Source organism: Diabrotica virgifera, chromosome 3 (genome assembly GCF_917563875.1).
Source record: "Diabrotica virgifera virgifera chromosome 3, PGI_DIABVI_V3a".
Lineage (NCBI taxonomy): Eukaryota > Metazoa > Arthropoda > Insecta > Coleoptera > Chrysomelidae > Diabrotica > Diabrotica virgifera.
Genome location: NC_065445.1, coordinates 76,269,754 through 76,286,055, shown reverse-complemented (window position 1 = coordinate 76,286,055; position 16,302 = coordinate 76,269,754). Strand labels below are relative to the sequence as shown.

Below are 16,302 nucleotides of genomic sequence, written 5' to 3'. Positions count from 1 at the left end.
GATAATTTCCACCTCTAATAGTTTCATCTCTTTTTACTCCACAATGTATTATGTTTTCCATCGTTTGCGTTATTTTGCCGGTTACTAGTACGTTCGTCACTGTATATACAATAGCATACTTAAAATTTTTATTTATTATAAAATTAGATACATACTTATTTCTTGGATCCTTATTTGGGGGGTAAACATGCCTACAAACTCGACAGTTTGGATCACAATTAGTCAAAGAGGTCTTGATACTTTTATCTACTGATGGATCTACATTACAACCAGTAGATACAAAATTATTTCTGATATCACAGGTATTTTGAGTAGTTTCTGCTATATTTTTGGACTGCGGATGGCTGTATACATGTTTGCTATTAATGTTATGATTCCTACCATTATAGAGATCACAAGAGTGAGCTTTGACTTTTCTTATTTCATTAGTATTTAAATTAGCACCCAAACCTCCTCTGGGTTTATGTTCTGTAGTTTTGTGAGTGTCTCCTCTACTTCTGATTGGTTCAGCTGAGTTTGCTCGATTACTAAAAAAGAATAATTTTGGCTAGAGTACTAAAATGACAAAATCTATATTCTAATTTTATCCTCCCAGTGGTCGAAGACGGTGGACTTTTTGGTACACTGACTGGCGGAAAAAGAAAAAACATTCTCGAACAAAAAAAAGCTGTTTTTAAATTATGGTTAACTTACGCTAATAAATTTTCCCAAAGCAACAAAATAGCCTATGTTTTAAAAGGGCGGTCAGATAGACAAGCGGGGTGGACCGTACACTAACATTTCGCTAAAGCGAAATGTCTAGTGGTATCCAAAAAACTACAAAAATTAAAGTATCTAAATGAACCTCCAGGTTAGACTAGAATGCGTTGGTGATACTCCTCCATAGGTTCCTACTTATGAAGACGTATCACCAAGGACTATGGAAGAAAACCCCAAAAAGGAGCCTCAGCATAGAGCCCCAGCTTGAGCATGACTGCAAGGTACTAGATCGCAGGCGTCAAAGTTTTTTAGAGGCTACCAAGTGACTTTAACAACATATAGTACCAATCTACTAGACACGTAGAAGCTAATAGAGGGTTCCAGAATTCTGGAATGGGTATCGTGTGTACATTAAAGAATTTACTATGGTAAGACCGGTTTATAACAGACAGCTTTCGAAAAAATATTGAATTGACGGATGCCTTTAAATGAAGGGGAACAAACTCATGTTGCTTCTATTTAGGAGGAGACGAAATGTAGAGAAAAACCAGGTTTGAGATTTAAATTAGAAAGAATAATGAAAATGAAATTTGTATGTGATGAAAGAGTTCCAGTCTGTTTGTATGCCGTCAACTTGGTGAGAATGAAAGAAAATCTTTCTATTATCAATTAGGAACTCTACTCATGAGATGTTCCAGTAGATTGGAGTAATATTAGAATGTGCTTTTGATACCTATCAAAAGGTCTAAGAGTCAACCCAAAAGAGAATATAAGGCGAATCATCGAGTACTACGTTTTAGAATTAGAAATGATGTTGGAACTGCAGAGAGGAAGTAAATTTATTGGGTACACACAATAAAAAATCCTCAATTACGTCATTAATCCAAAAATGATGACGTAATGTTTAACACATAAACAGTACGGTGCAAATGAAAGGAATAAATTCGTTATTTTGTAAACCGGCGACTTCGATTTTTATTTTTGAATTCTGATATTTTGGCATATACGTCATACTGCTGACGTTATCCATCTGGGTGTGATCACGTAATCTATGATTTTTTTAATGGGAATAGGGGTCGTGTGCTAGTTCATTTGAATGGTTATTCAATTCTCTATTCAGTAATATAAACATTTATATCATTATTTATACAGGGTGTCAAAAAAAATTTTTTTATTTAAATTATTTGACATAAAAAAAGAAGAATGTATGTAATTAATTTAATTCAAAATACATTTTACTGTTACCTGAAAACATAAAAAAATGTTTTTTTCGCAAATAAACATTGCTTTTCCATTAAATCAATGTTCTACACTGTTCAATCTAGCACACGAACTATATTCTGATTTAAAAAATCATCGATTACGTCATCGCGCCCGGATGTTTTAAGATCCTTTTAAAAGTCGTCTGTTTCTGGAATAATGAATTTATTTCGTATATTTGCGATATACTGTATGTTATAAACCCAATTAACTATACCCTGTTTTTAAACTAGAAGAAGTAATTCTTTACCGTGCCTTAATGCCTGTTTGTAATTGGTCCAACTTCAGGCAAGTTTACTCCATCGTTATGAAATTTTGGCACTATTGACATTTATGAAATTTTGACACTATTGGCATTTAATATGTTAATTAAGTTATATCGGCGATTTTTTGTGTTTTCTGCGTTATTCCTTTAATTTTTAGATTTTTAGTCTGCTTTTATATAAACAGTTGTTTTTAGAACTCTTTAGCGACGTATTAGTATAATATAATACTTGTGGGTTACCAACCAAAAAAGAAGATGTATTTGGTGATTTTTCTAGTGACATTATTAGGTGAATCGGTCTTTTGAGTTTACTTCTCCAGGTTTAAAAACAGGGTATAGTAATCGGTAAACTTACCTTTCAATAACTCTATAGCAAGTAACATCTCTACAAGGTATATTGTTTAAACTATCTGTTTTCTTTTCGTCATCAACGTTTGTTAAATTCTGCGCGAGAGTTGATTTTTTGGAAGATTCTCGACGAAAGGGGTTTAGCCAAGCTGTATCTAATAATGAAAAGATTCTTCTATTTGATTCAGATTTTTTGGGAACATCATTGGTATCTTTGTCGGGTATGTCGCTTTTGTTCACATCACTGTAATTATGAGAATATTAAAAATGCTCTGTAGTGTTTGTAGGCCGTAAAATAACATTAGTAGCCTAATAGGGCAGTCAATGAGGGTATTTGACTCCGAATTCCATCCTACTATATCGATTTACTTGATATTTTCACAGTAAGTAGGGAATAGATCAAGAAACAAAGTCTACCCTATGCCGATGTACGCTTTTATCTTATGGTGGTTCCCACCCCTTCTCGGGGATGAAAAATGTTTTGGTTAAAATAGCCACGGAAGAGGCTAGAGAACATAATTTTAAGCAAAAACTGTTCTATAATTATTTTTTGAAAACTCAATACTTTGAATTATTCGTGGTTGAAAATTGGCCATTTTCATTGAAAAATGACACCTTTTCGGACGGATTTTTGCGAATACCTTAAAAACTATGCATCTAACAAACAAACTATATAAAATATTTCTATATGTTATAAAAAAACAAAAAAATTCGTTCCTTCACAAATCTTCTAGTTAAAATACATAGAGGGATATGGTAGGTAAGAAGAGTTTGTTTTTTTGCTGCATGCTAAAATCGGTGTATTCAACTTGAAATAACAGACAACTTGGAATAACAGTAAGTCGATTTTAGGTGTATAATGATACTAATAACTTTTGTAGTGCTTGAAAAGACCTTTAAAATGAGTAATAAGTACTAAATGTCGATTTCATTCAAACTAAGCGATATATTCTGCAAAAAAGTTGATGACTAATATATTTTAAGAAGAAATGAGACGTATATTTAAGAATATAGTTTTTATAGTTAAATGCATAGTTTTTAAGGTATTCGCAAAAAATCGTTCGAAAAGGTATTAATGTTTCAATTAAAATGGCCAATTTTCAACCACGAATATCTCAAAAAGTATTATGAGTTTTCAAAAAAAAATTATGGAACAGTTTTTGCTTAGAATTAGGTTCTCTAGCGAAATCCGTGGTAGTTTTAACCAAAAAATTTTCCACCCCTAAGAACGGGTGTTAACCACCCCCAAGATAAAAGCACACATCGGCATAGGGTAGACTTTGAATAAGGAGATAAGTAAAGACTAGGCCCAAAATTTCATTAAAATCCATGCAGTAGGATAGAATTCAGAGGTAATATCCTATTCTTGCTCCCATTGACTGGCGTATTGGGACCGTGCAAGTTCGGCAAAGCGACACCTATTTCTACGCTCTACAACTTTATTCGCCCTTTTAATTATATTGGCCAATTATATTAGTCCTGGTTAGAGGATAATTGTCAAGGCCATAGTCCAAAAAAAATAATAAGAAGAAAAAAATAAGATTCAGGTTATGTTATTAAAACGTAAACAATTGTATGTAGTAAATAAAATTAGTTATTAAAATGCAGTACTGCAAGCAAAATACAATTAATTAAATTCACCTTTATATAATAATTGCATATCATATCAATATTGTGGAGCAACATATAATTTTTCTTCTTCAATGACAGTAGATATGAAATGTACGTCAATTTGACAATTTCAATTGACAATATGAATTATTTAAGAAACTTGCAATATTTCTCCGCTATTCGCGCATGATCGTTTCTCAATTCCCTTCCAAGTACTTGCACACCGCGAATAATAAATAAGGAAAAAAAGAAATACATTTGTTGAAGATATACTTTTGTCTAGATATTATCAAGCATTCTATCTCTAAAAAAATATTCAAATGACATGTTCACGAAAATCCTCTGACGGGTGCTACATAAGAGCGTGAAACACTAACAAACTGACACATTAAACCATTACTTTATTTGGGTTATGATTTAAAGTTTATTGGTGCTGGGAACTATTATTTGTATTTTATCTCTAGTTGGATTTCTACTACTACCAAGTTTTCTAAGTAAAGACCATGCATTTCTGCTTGATTTACTAAAGTCTAGTTAGCCCTAAGGGAGCTAGAGCTCTTTGAAGATGGCGTCTTGTAATTAGTTTTCCTTAAATACCTCCTATCCAGAACGCTTCTAGTTAGAAAAACGAAAATTTATACACATATTTACCTTTTAGAAATAAATCCATTCCACTGTGAATTTCTAGTACCAATCATAGGCGTCCGTTTTGGATGGGGCAACGGCTATTTTATAGCATAACTTTTTTGTCTTTAACTTCTAGGCATTCTTGATACTGGATTATTAAATTGTGAGGTATTATAATACTAAAAGGTACTCCTGCTTTAAGTCGGTAGGACACACCGTTTTCTAGAGAAATCGCTTTGAAAATTTTTAGTTTCCTGAATTTGAAGAAAAATGAAATTTTTTTTCAAAAATAAACGGTGTATTTTACCAACTTAAAACAAGAGTAACGTTTAGTACTATGCCTTATAATTTAATAATCTAGTGTCAAAAATTCTTAAAAATTAGAGACAAAAAAGTTATGCGATAAAATAACCGTTGACCTACCCAAAACGGACGCATATGACCGGTACTAGAAATTCGCAATTAATGAAATCGATTCATCTCTAGAATTTAAATAAACGTACCAGTTTTCGTTTTTATAAATAGTTTTTTTTTAAACCTTTTTTTGATATTCAAAAAACGAAAAATTTTCAAATCGATTTTTCTAGAAAACGGTGTTACCTATCGACTTAAAGTAAGACTACATTTTAGTACTATAATACCTTTCATTTTAATAATCCAGACAAAATGCTTAAAGATTAAAAACAAAAAAGTTATGCGATAATATAACTGTTGCGCTACCCAAAACGGACGCCTATGACCGGTACTATAAATTTGAAATGGATGCAATCGATTTATCTCTGGAAGATAAATATGTGTACCAATTTTCGTTTTTCTAAATAGAAGCGTTCTGGAGATATTTAAGAATAAAAATATATGAAAAAAAAATTTTTAAGAAACGCTTTATTTAGTTATGAGTGACTAAAATTTAAAATTTTATAAAAAAATCAACTAAAAAGCAAAAAATAAAAAAAATTAAACTCGAAGGATTATTCGAAAAAAAAAGCTTTCGTTAAAAAAATGAAAAAATCTAACACATTCGTTAAAGAAAAGCGTGGGGCGCTATCCTCAAACCGTTTATTCAATGAAGACGCGCCCCACGCTTTTCTTTAACGAATATGTTAGATTTTTTCATTTTTTTAACGAACGTTTTTTTCGAATAATCCTTCGAGTTTGACTTTTTTTATTTTTTGCTTTTTAGTTGATTTTTTTATAAAATTTTAAATTTTAGTCACTCATAACTAAATAAAGCGTTTCTTAAAATTTTTTTTTCATATATTTTTATTTTTTACTTTTTAGTCTTACACTTTTTAAACATTAAAATATATCATCATGTTTAAAAAAAGGATGTAAGTATACGACAGATATATTTTTTGCATTTATTTCAACTTTTGATAGACACATTGTACATTTTCTGTAATTTATTCATACACTTCTTAAATCAAAATGATTATTTACACCTATTACAGCTTTCGTAGTCTTTCCATCTCTTCTAATACTTTACTATTGCACGGTGTAGACCCTGTTAATTTCTCGCAGTGCAGTTCTTAGATGCGCAAGCCGTCTAAAGGTACGTATCCATACAAGGGTAAACCTTGCTCGGTGTAGTAGCTCCACATAGTGGATACGTCGGTGATAGCCTCTCGGCCTCGTACACCGAGCGGCATTTACCCTTGTATTGATACGTACCTTAATGATCGCACTCGGCTCAATGCAACGTAAGCTTTGCAGGCTTTTAAGCCTGCCCTTACGCACACACTGTCGGTCTTAACGACGTTCTACACCTTCGTTGCGGGGTATGCCTCTCAGAGGAAAGGAGGGGAAACTTATATGCAAGCGAAAGTTGTTAACAATGCATTTATAGCAGAATACTTAAATCATATGTTTCAGTATTGAATACTTTATAAAAATAAATTATAATAAATTACGGAAATTACGGAATAAATTACGGAATTAATTATAATAAATAAATAAAAAATAAATGGGACGGTAAACAATCCTCATTTTTTAATATGTTATTCCTTACCAAAAAACCTTTAATTTAAGCACAAATAATTAAAAATTGTAAATTTGGGTCAAAAGTTATTAACTTTTTAAGAATTCCCATAAGAGCCCATGTTAAAACTTAACTTTGACCCTTAATAGTAATTAAACGGCACGGTAAAACAATTTTTAAAAAATCAAATCTTAGTTTTTTGAAGTAAACTATAACATACTAAAATTTCATGCAAATCCTTAATCCTTTGACGAAAGTGTAGAACGTCGTTAAGTTCACGACAGCGTAGTCAACAGTCGAACCTTGCGTTTTATGGACAGTCGAAGCCCACGACAATACTAAGGGCAGCATTCGTCTCTCTGCGGTGCTATAACTTTTTTCGCTGAAAACTGGATAGAAACCGGACAGAAACTGGATAAATTTGAAACTTTATTGTTTATGTATGAAGCATAACGTAAAAAATTTATGTAAAAAGTGAAATTATGTATAGTTCATATAATTAGCTACAATCTGTAAAAGTTTTAAGTTTCTACATTGTAAAAAACAATGTGATTTTAAGCATTTTCCATTAAAATCGTTTTTCATAAACACAAAAAAATTTTTTGATCGACTATTCGTGTATTGTTCCCGCGAATGCATATGTCTGCAAAATTTCATTTATTTGCATTGAAGAAAAGGCACTCAAATTAACTTCTAAAGATTTGACGCAAGCGATTGAACTAAATAAAAGCGTTTAAAAAACTAATTACCAGACGCCATCTTCAAATAGCTCTAGCTCCTTTAGGAAACATTTTCGGATTAGATGAATTGGGTTAAATTGTCTTAAAATTATCTGATGAATCTCCTGTCTTCGTTTGTCGTTAGAGTTTCTGGACAGCCTGTATATTTATTTTTTAATTTAAGATTAGTTAAATGTAATACACCCAGACAAGACGCGTTTCCAACAAGATGCGCATAATGAACTACGGGAGGCCTACATTCAGCAGTGGTCAAGTATAGACAGAATGATGATAAAAAGTAATACATGGAAATTTGCTGTTGGGGTTTTAAGATAATAAAATGCCACGCTTGTCTAGTGCGTGTTGGCGAGTTGGTTTGGATGTGGAGAGAGGAAAGGATACAGATAAGAATGATTTGGGTTTGTACAAGGTTTACCCGGTAATGGGAGGCTGAAGAAATCCATGAACTCCCGTGAGCAGGTGTACTATTCCTGAAGTAGATCTACAACTTGCCGGAATTGCAGAGAAGTATCTACCCGTTACCACCGCAAGACGCACAAGACAGAGACGGATAGAAAGAGCTGAGGGAGACCTATATACGATGAAAAGCAATACATACCTTGAAGTTTTATGGGTATACTCGTCTAAACGTTTCGAATCAATATAATTTTCGCCAGTTCCAATACTTTCACTCTCCGTCTTGGTATTTATATCTGTACTTAGATCACCATAATAAATATTTTGGTCTTCAATAAAAACATTTGGCCGATCTGCAAAAACCTTAGGCCCTTCGTAATGACGGTCGTCACTATTAATATAAACTTTATGACCTTTTAAATATTTTCGTTGTCCTCTTTTGTAAATGTTTTCTTTAAATTTAGAAAAAGCATCGTCGTGTGGAGGATTATACTCATTATCAGAATAGAAATATTTTAACTTGGAAGATGGGTGCATGCTATCCAATGTCAGTCTGTCGGATGTAGAAGCCTGACATTGCATGCTATAGTTTACGGAAGATGTCGGTCTAGACCTGGCCGAGCTAGGAGGGGATTGTTCTTTAGGCAGTGAGTCAGCGGTGGTCCATGTTGATTCTAGGTTACTGATATTTTCATGGTCATCGCCATCACAAAGGCAGTAGTCGCTTGAAACAAAATAAAAAGTTAATTGTGAATAGTTAATATATAGGGTGTTCAAGAAATTAAATTGGAAACAACGTGAAATTAAAATTGATGGCAGAATTTTTAAGTCATCTAAGATTTGCCGATGGTGGCATTGAAAGTGTTAAAGTGTTTGATTTTTCGCCAACGATAAACCCGAAAATTTCGAGAATTATTGTTGCGAAAATTAAATGTTAACTGACAGTACCAGGTGATTATAAAGTGAAGAACAATAAAATAAGTGTAAATCCACTGGAAAAAGTGATATTCGGCGTTAAAAACAATACTGACAATAAGAAAAACAAGTAAGGTTATATTGATAAGATACTTAAATAAAACAGCTAGTTCTACAGCTGAAGTCCGGTTCGAATATAAAGCGGTGTTGCCAAACCTCAATTAAAGCGAATAATCATTGGAAAGCGTAACTTAATAAAGTTTAGAGAGAAGCTGATTGCACTGAGAGGGGTGGATATTTCTGAAGGGTTGAACTGGATATCATCCCCTATCGCGGTGCAAAGAATATTCTCGCGAAACTAGGGCAACATCAAGAAAAGCGAAATCTTATAAATATGACAGACTCAGATGATACGTATTCAGAGGGAGGAAAAAGAAAAGCAGGAACTTGGAATGATATATTCAAAAATTCCAAAAAAACCTATAGATCACCAAAAAAATGGGATGATTCAAACCCAGAAATGCTATCCCAAATGATGGATTTGCTAAAAGGACTGGCTGAGGATACAAAGGAAATAAAAAATCAACAGAAAAATCAGGCGGAAACCATGAATATGCTAACTGAAGGACTAAAAGAGCTCAAAGATGAACAAAAGGAGTATAGAAGAGAAATAGGAGAACAAAAACTAGCTAATGAAAAAGCGATTAAAGAGATAAATCAGCTGCAAAACCAATTAAGTATTACGAATATAAAATTACAAAAATTAGAAAGAGAAAAACGAAAAAGAAACATTGTGATTCAAGGACTTCCAATTGACACGGACAATCCCAATATACTAAAGAATAAAGTAGAAAGTTTCATAGACAAAGAAATGGGAGTTAAAGTAAGGGTAAACGATGCAAGAAAGCTGGGAGACACAACATGTCTAGTAGAGTTGGATAATAAATATGAAAAGTCAAAAGTAATGCAAAATAAAATGAAGCTTAACCAGCTAAGGGACAGAATATATGTAAATGATGATCTAACAAAATACGAAAGGGAAATACAAGCCAAACTTAGAATAATGGCTAGAGAGCAGCAAAACAAAGGAAAAACCACAAAAATAGGGTACCAGAGATTAATAGTAAATAATGAACTATGGAACTGGAACAAAGAAAGCGGGCAATTGGAAAAAATAAAAGAAGACATCTCAAAAAACTAGAATCAGATGCAGACGAAGATGAATCAACAACGACGACACCGCAGGGAACACGGACACAAAAAAAGGAAATCAAAAAACAAATTAATAAAATAACAGAAGAAATGGTAAAAGCAGCAACTTGGAATATAAGAGGATCCTATCAGGAAGGAAAGCTGAAGCATTTAATAAACGAAGTTAAGAAATGTAAGTTTGATCTAGTAGCTCTACAAGAGACAAAACAATTGGGGCAGGGTAGCCAGGAAATACACGACTATATATTTTTCAATAGCGGAAGCACTAACAGACTGCTGGGTACAGGTTTTATAATAAGTAAAAAATTGAAAGAATTTGTTTCAGACTTTAAAGCAATTTCGGACAGGATGTGCACTCTCAGATTAAAAGGTAAATACCAAAAAATAACATTTGTTAATATACATGCACCCTCGGAGGAAAAAGGAATGGATCTGAAAGAGCAAGTTTATAGCAAATTAGATGAAGTATATCAGGCTATACCCAGGTATGATATGAAGATCATTCTAGGAGACGCTAATGCCAAAATAGGCAGAGAAGAAATATTAATGCCCACTATAGGCAAGCACAGTTTACATCCAGAGACTAATGAAAATGGATATTTCCTAGTAGATTTTGCCAAAAAAAAGGGACTTATAATAAAAAGTACGTACCACCAACGAAAGGACATTTATAAGGGAACATGGAAATCTCCAGACGGTCGTACAGCCAACCAGATCGACCATGTTTTAATTGAGAAAAACGAAGAACACTGCATAACATAGGTGAGAACATATAGAGGACCTGATATGGACTCAGACCAATATTTGGTCGGAATATGGATGAAACAATTAGTACCAACTCTTCGAAACAAAAAGAGATTAAAATACGAAAGAAACAAACCAATCAGATTACAGACAGAATGTGAGCAAACGTTGTATGGACAAATTATTAACAACAAATTAGAGAGCATAGTGGATGAAAGGAATGTAGAATGCATGTGGGGAATACTATAAAAGATGTAATTAAATAAGCAGCAAATATTTCCAGCACCAATGACAACACAAAGAAAAAACAAAAAGAATGGTTTGATGAAGAATGTGAACAATCATTGGAAGAACGGGCCAAGCTACGATTAAAAATGATAACTCAAGGAACAAGAGAAGCGCAGAAAAATTACACTAAACAAAGAAATAGAACCAAAAAAATACTACGAGAAAAAAAACAGGAAACATTATGAAGCTAAACTGAAAAATATAGAGGGGGAAGCTACAAAAATAATCAAATTAGGAACCTGTACCAAGGGATAAAAAATGAGAAACGAGGGCACCATCCGAAAACTGTACATTATAAAGACAAAAATGGAGAAATGATTATGGGTAAACCAGAGATATTAGAACGCTGGAAGCAGTACTTTGAGGAGCTTCTAAATGGACCTGAAAAGACAGACGATAATAACGAGGAAACAGAGGATCTAGTAAATGAAATACAAAATCAACAGGGTGAAGAGCAGGAGCCGACTATTCGCGGTGTGCAAGTACTTGGAAAGGGAAACGAGAAACGACCGTGCGCGAGTCGCGGAGAAATATTGCAACTATCTTAAATAATTTATATTGTCGATTGAAATTGTCAAATTGACGTATATTTCATACCTTCTGTCATTGAAGCAGAAAAATTATATATTGCTCCACAATATTGATATGATATGCAATTATTATATAAAGGTAATTTAATTAATTGTATTTTGAGTGCAGTACTGCATTTTAATAACTAATTTTATTTACTACATACAATTGTTCACGTTTTCATAACATAACCTGAATCTTATTTTTTCTTCTTACTATTTTTTTGGACTATGGCCTTGACAATTATCCAGTAACCAGGACTAATATAATTGGCCAATATAATTAAAAGTGCGAATAATAGTACAGAGCGAAGAAATAGGGGTCGCTTTGCCGAACTTGCACGGTCCCAATAAGCGAAATTCAGAATATCATCGATAAATTAAAAATGGACAACAGCCCAGGAAGCGACGGCATAACGGCTGAAATGATTAAATTTGGAGGAAATCAGTTAGTAGAGAAAATCCATAAAGTAATTAATAATATATGGGAACAGGAAATACTACCTGAGGAATGGACAGGAGCAATACTGTGTCCTATTCACAAAAAATGAAATATGGCTGATTGTCAAAATTATCGAGGCATAGCGCTGCTAAACATAACGTATAAAATATTGGCTATGCATATTAAAAACAGATTAACAACGAAGGTTGATAAAAGCATAGGAGAATATCAAAGTGGGTTCAGAAAAGGCAGAAGTACTTTGGATCAGTTCTTCACACTACGAGAAACACAGGCTGAAAGTTACGAATATAATAAAGACACCATGGTTCTTTTCATTGACTTTAAACAGGCTTTCGATCGAGTGAAAAGAAGCGAGTTATTCACAGCATTGAAAGACATGGACGTTTCTCCAAAGCTTATTAGAATTATAAAATTAACTCTCCAACGAACAATGAATAAAGTCAAGATAAACAATACTATAATAGAAAGCTTTGAGATCAAACAAGGAGTGCGGCAGGGTGATCCATTATCGTCTATAATGTTTAGCATACTACTAGAAAAGGTTATACAGGAAGCAAACATTAATAGAACAGGTCTGATCTACCACAAAAAACATCAGTGCTTGGCATTCGCAGACGATTTGGTAATCTTGGCTAGGGGCAAAATAGAACTTATAAAAACAGTCATGAAACTCGAGGAGAGGGCAGCAACCAAAGGATTGTATATAAATGAAGCAACAACAAAGTATATGGAATCGACAAATAAGCAATTCGTTCGGGGGCAATACATAACAATGACAACAGCGAAGGGAAAACAGTATAAATTCGAAGAAGTTGAGAGATTCGAGTACTTAGGAACTGTCTTCACAAGAGATCCTAACTGTGAAGAAGAAATACAAAAGAGAATTATGTCGGGCAACCGCGCTATATTTGCTCTTAATGGGTTGTTAAGAAGTAAAAATATACCACGAAAAGCAAAACTAAGAACTTACAAGACTGTAATAAGGCCGATAGTAACGTATGCTTCTGAAACATGGGTCACAACAAAAAAACAGCAAGAGTTGTTATTAGTTTGGGAGAGGAAAATACTGCGCAAAATCTTCGGTGGGAAAAACTTAAATGGACAATGGGTAAGAAGAACAAATAAGGAACTAACTCTATCAAGATCCTAACATACTAGCAGTAATTAAGGCGCAAAGACTTAGATGGTTGGGCCATGTGCAGAGTATGATTCCATCTAGAATTCCCAGAATAGTACTATCTAGTGCATTGGCAGGGAAAAGACGAAGAGGAAGACCGAGGTCACGATGGAGTAATGGAGTTATAGAAGATATGAGAAGAATTAACGTAAGGAACTGGGAAAGAAAAGCGACTGACAAAAGGGAGTGGAAAAGAATAGTACATCAAGCCATGGGCTTACTAGGCTCGTAGTGCTTACATATTATTATTATTAAGATTCGCCGATGACATAGTACTCATAAACAACAATACAGAAGATCTAATCTACATGCTAACGGAGCAATAAGAATCTGAGAAAGTCGGTTTAAAAATGAATTTAAATAAAAAAAGTGATGCCAAATCTAGATATCACAATCGAATTAGATGGAAGTGAAATCGAAATTGTCGGAGGGTACATAATATACAGGTTAGGTGTTTGGTAAAGAATGGGCCATAGTAACCTTAGATTCTTGAGGTTAAAATAGGTCGATTTAAGCCAACTTATCTTTGTATGAAAGTTGATAATAACCGAAATACAGGGTGTCAAAGGTAAACTTTTATTTTATTTATTTTTGAATATTTCCTGACAGGCATGAGATAACAACACGAAATTTGGTAAGCGGGGGTTTTTTGGGACGAGAAATCTAAATTCCCCACCAAAAATTGTATATTACAAAAATTTATTTGTTGTAAAACAAAAAGATATCAATAAATCTAAATGAGTAATGTGTAATTTTAGTAGGTATACACTGTATACATAGGGTTGGTCGAAACTCGGAATCAGTATTTTGAGTTTTCTTAAATGGGACACCCTGTATTTTAGTATTATAATTAAATGATATTTTATGGTACGTTTTATTTCTAAAGCTATCCCTATATCTAAATGCTTTAATTGGTAAGTTATTCGTACTTATTTAAACCAAACATTAATCGCAACAAAAATTACTTTAAATATTGTTAGGTTAGCCGTGAAAATATTGAATCAAAAATAATTTTTCAAAAAAAATACTTATTAATTATTAATATTGGATGAGTTATCGAAATTTTTGGTGCGTAAAATAATATTAATAAAACAAAATATTCTACCTAGTGAGCTTTGACTTTTACACGAAACTTAATTAAACATTTGACAAAGTCAATGGAGGACAAAAAGATAGCAATGACCGCTTTTTTAGGTATTGAAGGGGCATTTAATCATCTTACTACGCAGCTCTTTGATAGGGGCTATGAGTAGACGAGGCACACCTGCGGTAATATGCAGATGGATAAGTAATATCCTGGAGAATCCCTGCGGAGAGTAGGATACTAATATCCACTCTGGGTAAAGCAACCATCAAAGCAAGAGTAGGTCTAGACTGTCCACAAGGAATAGTTCTGTCACCTCTACTTTGGGTAACCTTGGTAGATGAGCTTCTCAAAAATCTGTCCACGGGAGACTTTTACTGTCTAGTATACGCTGACAATATAGCAATCGTTGTCAGTGGCAGGTTTGCCCAGGTGGTGTCTGGGAAAATGCAAGCAGCCCTAAATATAGTTGACGACTGGTGTAAACAAGAGAGACTGATATAATCAATGCTCAGAAAACACAAATCGTCAACTTCACCAAAAAGACAGCACTACAAGGCCTAAAACCACCGGTGCTGTCTCGAAGCTATTAGACTTTTTAAAAAGGGTCAGGCTAGAAACTGTTATCTAGGACTAGAGGGCCACAATAGATCTGAAACGGTCGCAGTGGAATAGGCCAGAAGGCCACCTCTTTAAACCTATCTATCCATCTAAACACATGACAATATACTATAGTTGCAGTATGGTTAAGTGTAGTCTGTAAAGAGAGTTCAGGAAAAGAAGATGGAGCTAACTGAAACGAAAATGTTACGGTGGATATTGGGTAAAACTAGAAGGGACAAGATCAGAAACGACGTGATTAGAGAAATAGTTGGGGTGACTACAATATAAAAAACGTCATGTGGGCGAAGTATAGAGCTGTTAAATTGAGGAAAAGAGAGGTGGATAAAAACAGAGAAGAATGGAAAACCTGTAGAACAGAGAACTTGATAGAGAAAGGTTTAAATTAAGAAACGATGAACAGGAGTGAGTGGCGAATAAGAGTAAGGAACAGCTACTTGTAAAAAGTGAAATGCTAAGGTAGAAGATTGTACTTACCTTGGAGTATATCTTGTATAATCTCTAACATATCCTAATTTATAGTTACTATGAATAGTTGCTTTAGAATCATCTTGACAATTGTCAGTCTCTTTTGTTGGTTGTTCGCTACAAATTGAAGGATGCAATGTAGAACATCTCGTGCCTAACATTGTTTTGGCATTGCTCATAAGCTTCTGTATAAAAGAACTGCACTTTTGGTCTTCATTCGGTGGAAGGGCTTCAAAAGGATTGTTTTCAATAAATACTTTAGGAGCATTATTGGAACCAGTCTGTTCGCTGTTAGACACAGTAGAAAATATATCTTGAGATGTAAATTTTGCAGTATTCGTATGGCTGAAGTTATGGGATGGCGCACTGATTCGAGCATCCATGTCTGATACCTCCTGGCATAGTTTGAAGCCTCTTGATTTTAACTGACTTACACAAGAGTGGCTGTTGCTAAATGTTGAAGACCTTTGGTGATTGCTATTGATAATTGAACAGCCACAGTTTAAATGCTTCATTGCATTGTAACTTTTGAGTGTACATTGAATTTGGTTTGGAAAGAAAAACTCAAAGACTTTTACAAACAAATAATTGTCATACTAACAGCTAATCACTTGATACTCTAATATTTAAGTTACTTTAAATATTACATATACTTGACAGATTATCTTGACAACGAAATATATGTCATTAAATCATTACATACATAAGTAGTAAGTACGGTACATTATGTTAGTTGTGACGTTATACCGTCATATTATTTTGTTTTAGGGCGTAGGCGCAAAATTTTGGCTTTAACGCTTTTTAAATGCATTCGTTTTATTTGAATCCTGAGAAAACTAA

General features: G+C 33.6%; 1 protein-coding gene across 3 annotated transcripts in view; it reads right to left on the bottom strand.

The window, feature by feature from the left end:
- LOC126881154 (uncharacterized) overlaps positions 1 to 16,076 on the bottom strand; it is a 209,976-nt gene extending 193,900 nt beyond the window's left edge. For all 3 annotated transcript variants that reach the window (XM_050645229.1, XM_050645230.1, XM_050645231.1), the window contains exons 1-4: positions 15,472 to 16,076; positions 8,124 to 8,645; positions 2,580 to 2,816; positions 156 to 527 (exon numbers count right to left, since the gene is read on the bottom strand). In XM_050645229.1, the coding sequence (XP_050501186.1) occupies positions 156 to 527; positions 2,580 to 2,816; positions 8,124 to 8,645; positions 15,472 to 15,977 (1,637 nt within the window). In that variant the 5' untranslated portion in view covers positions 15,978 to 16,076. The remainder of the gene's footprint in view (positions 1 to 155; positions 528 to 2,579; positions 2,817 to 8,123; positions 8,646 to 15,471) is intronic.
- Between the last annotated feature and the right edge of the window lie 226 nt (positions 16,077 to 16,302).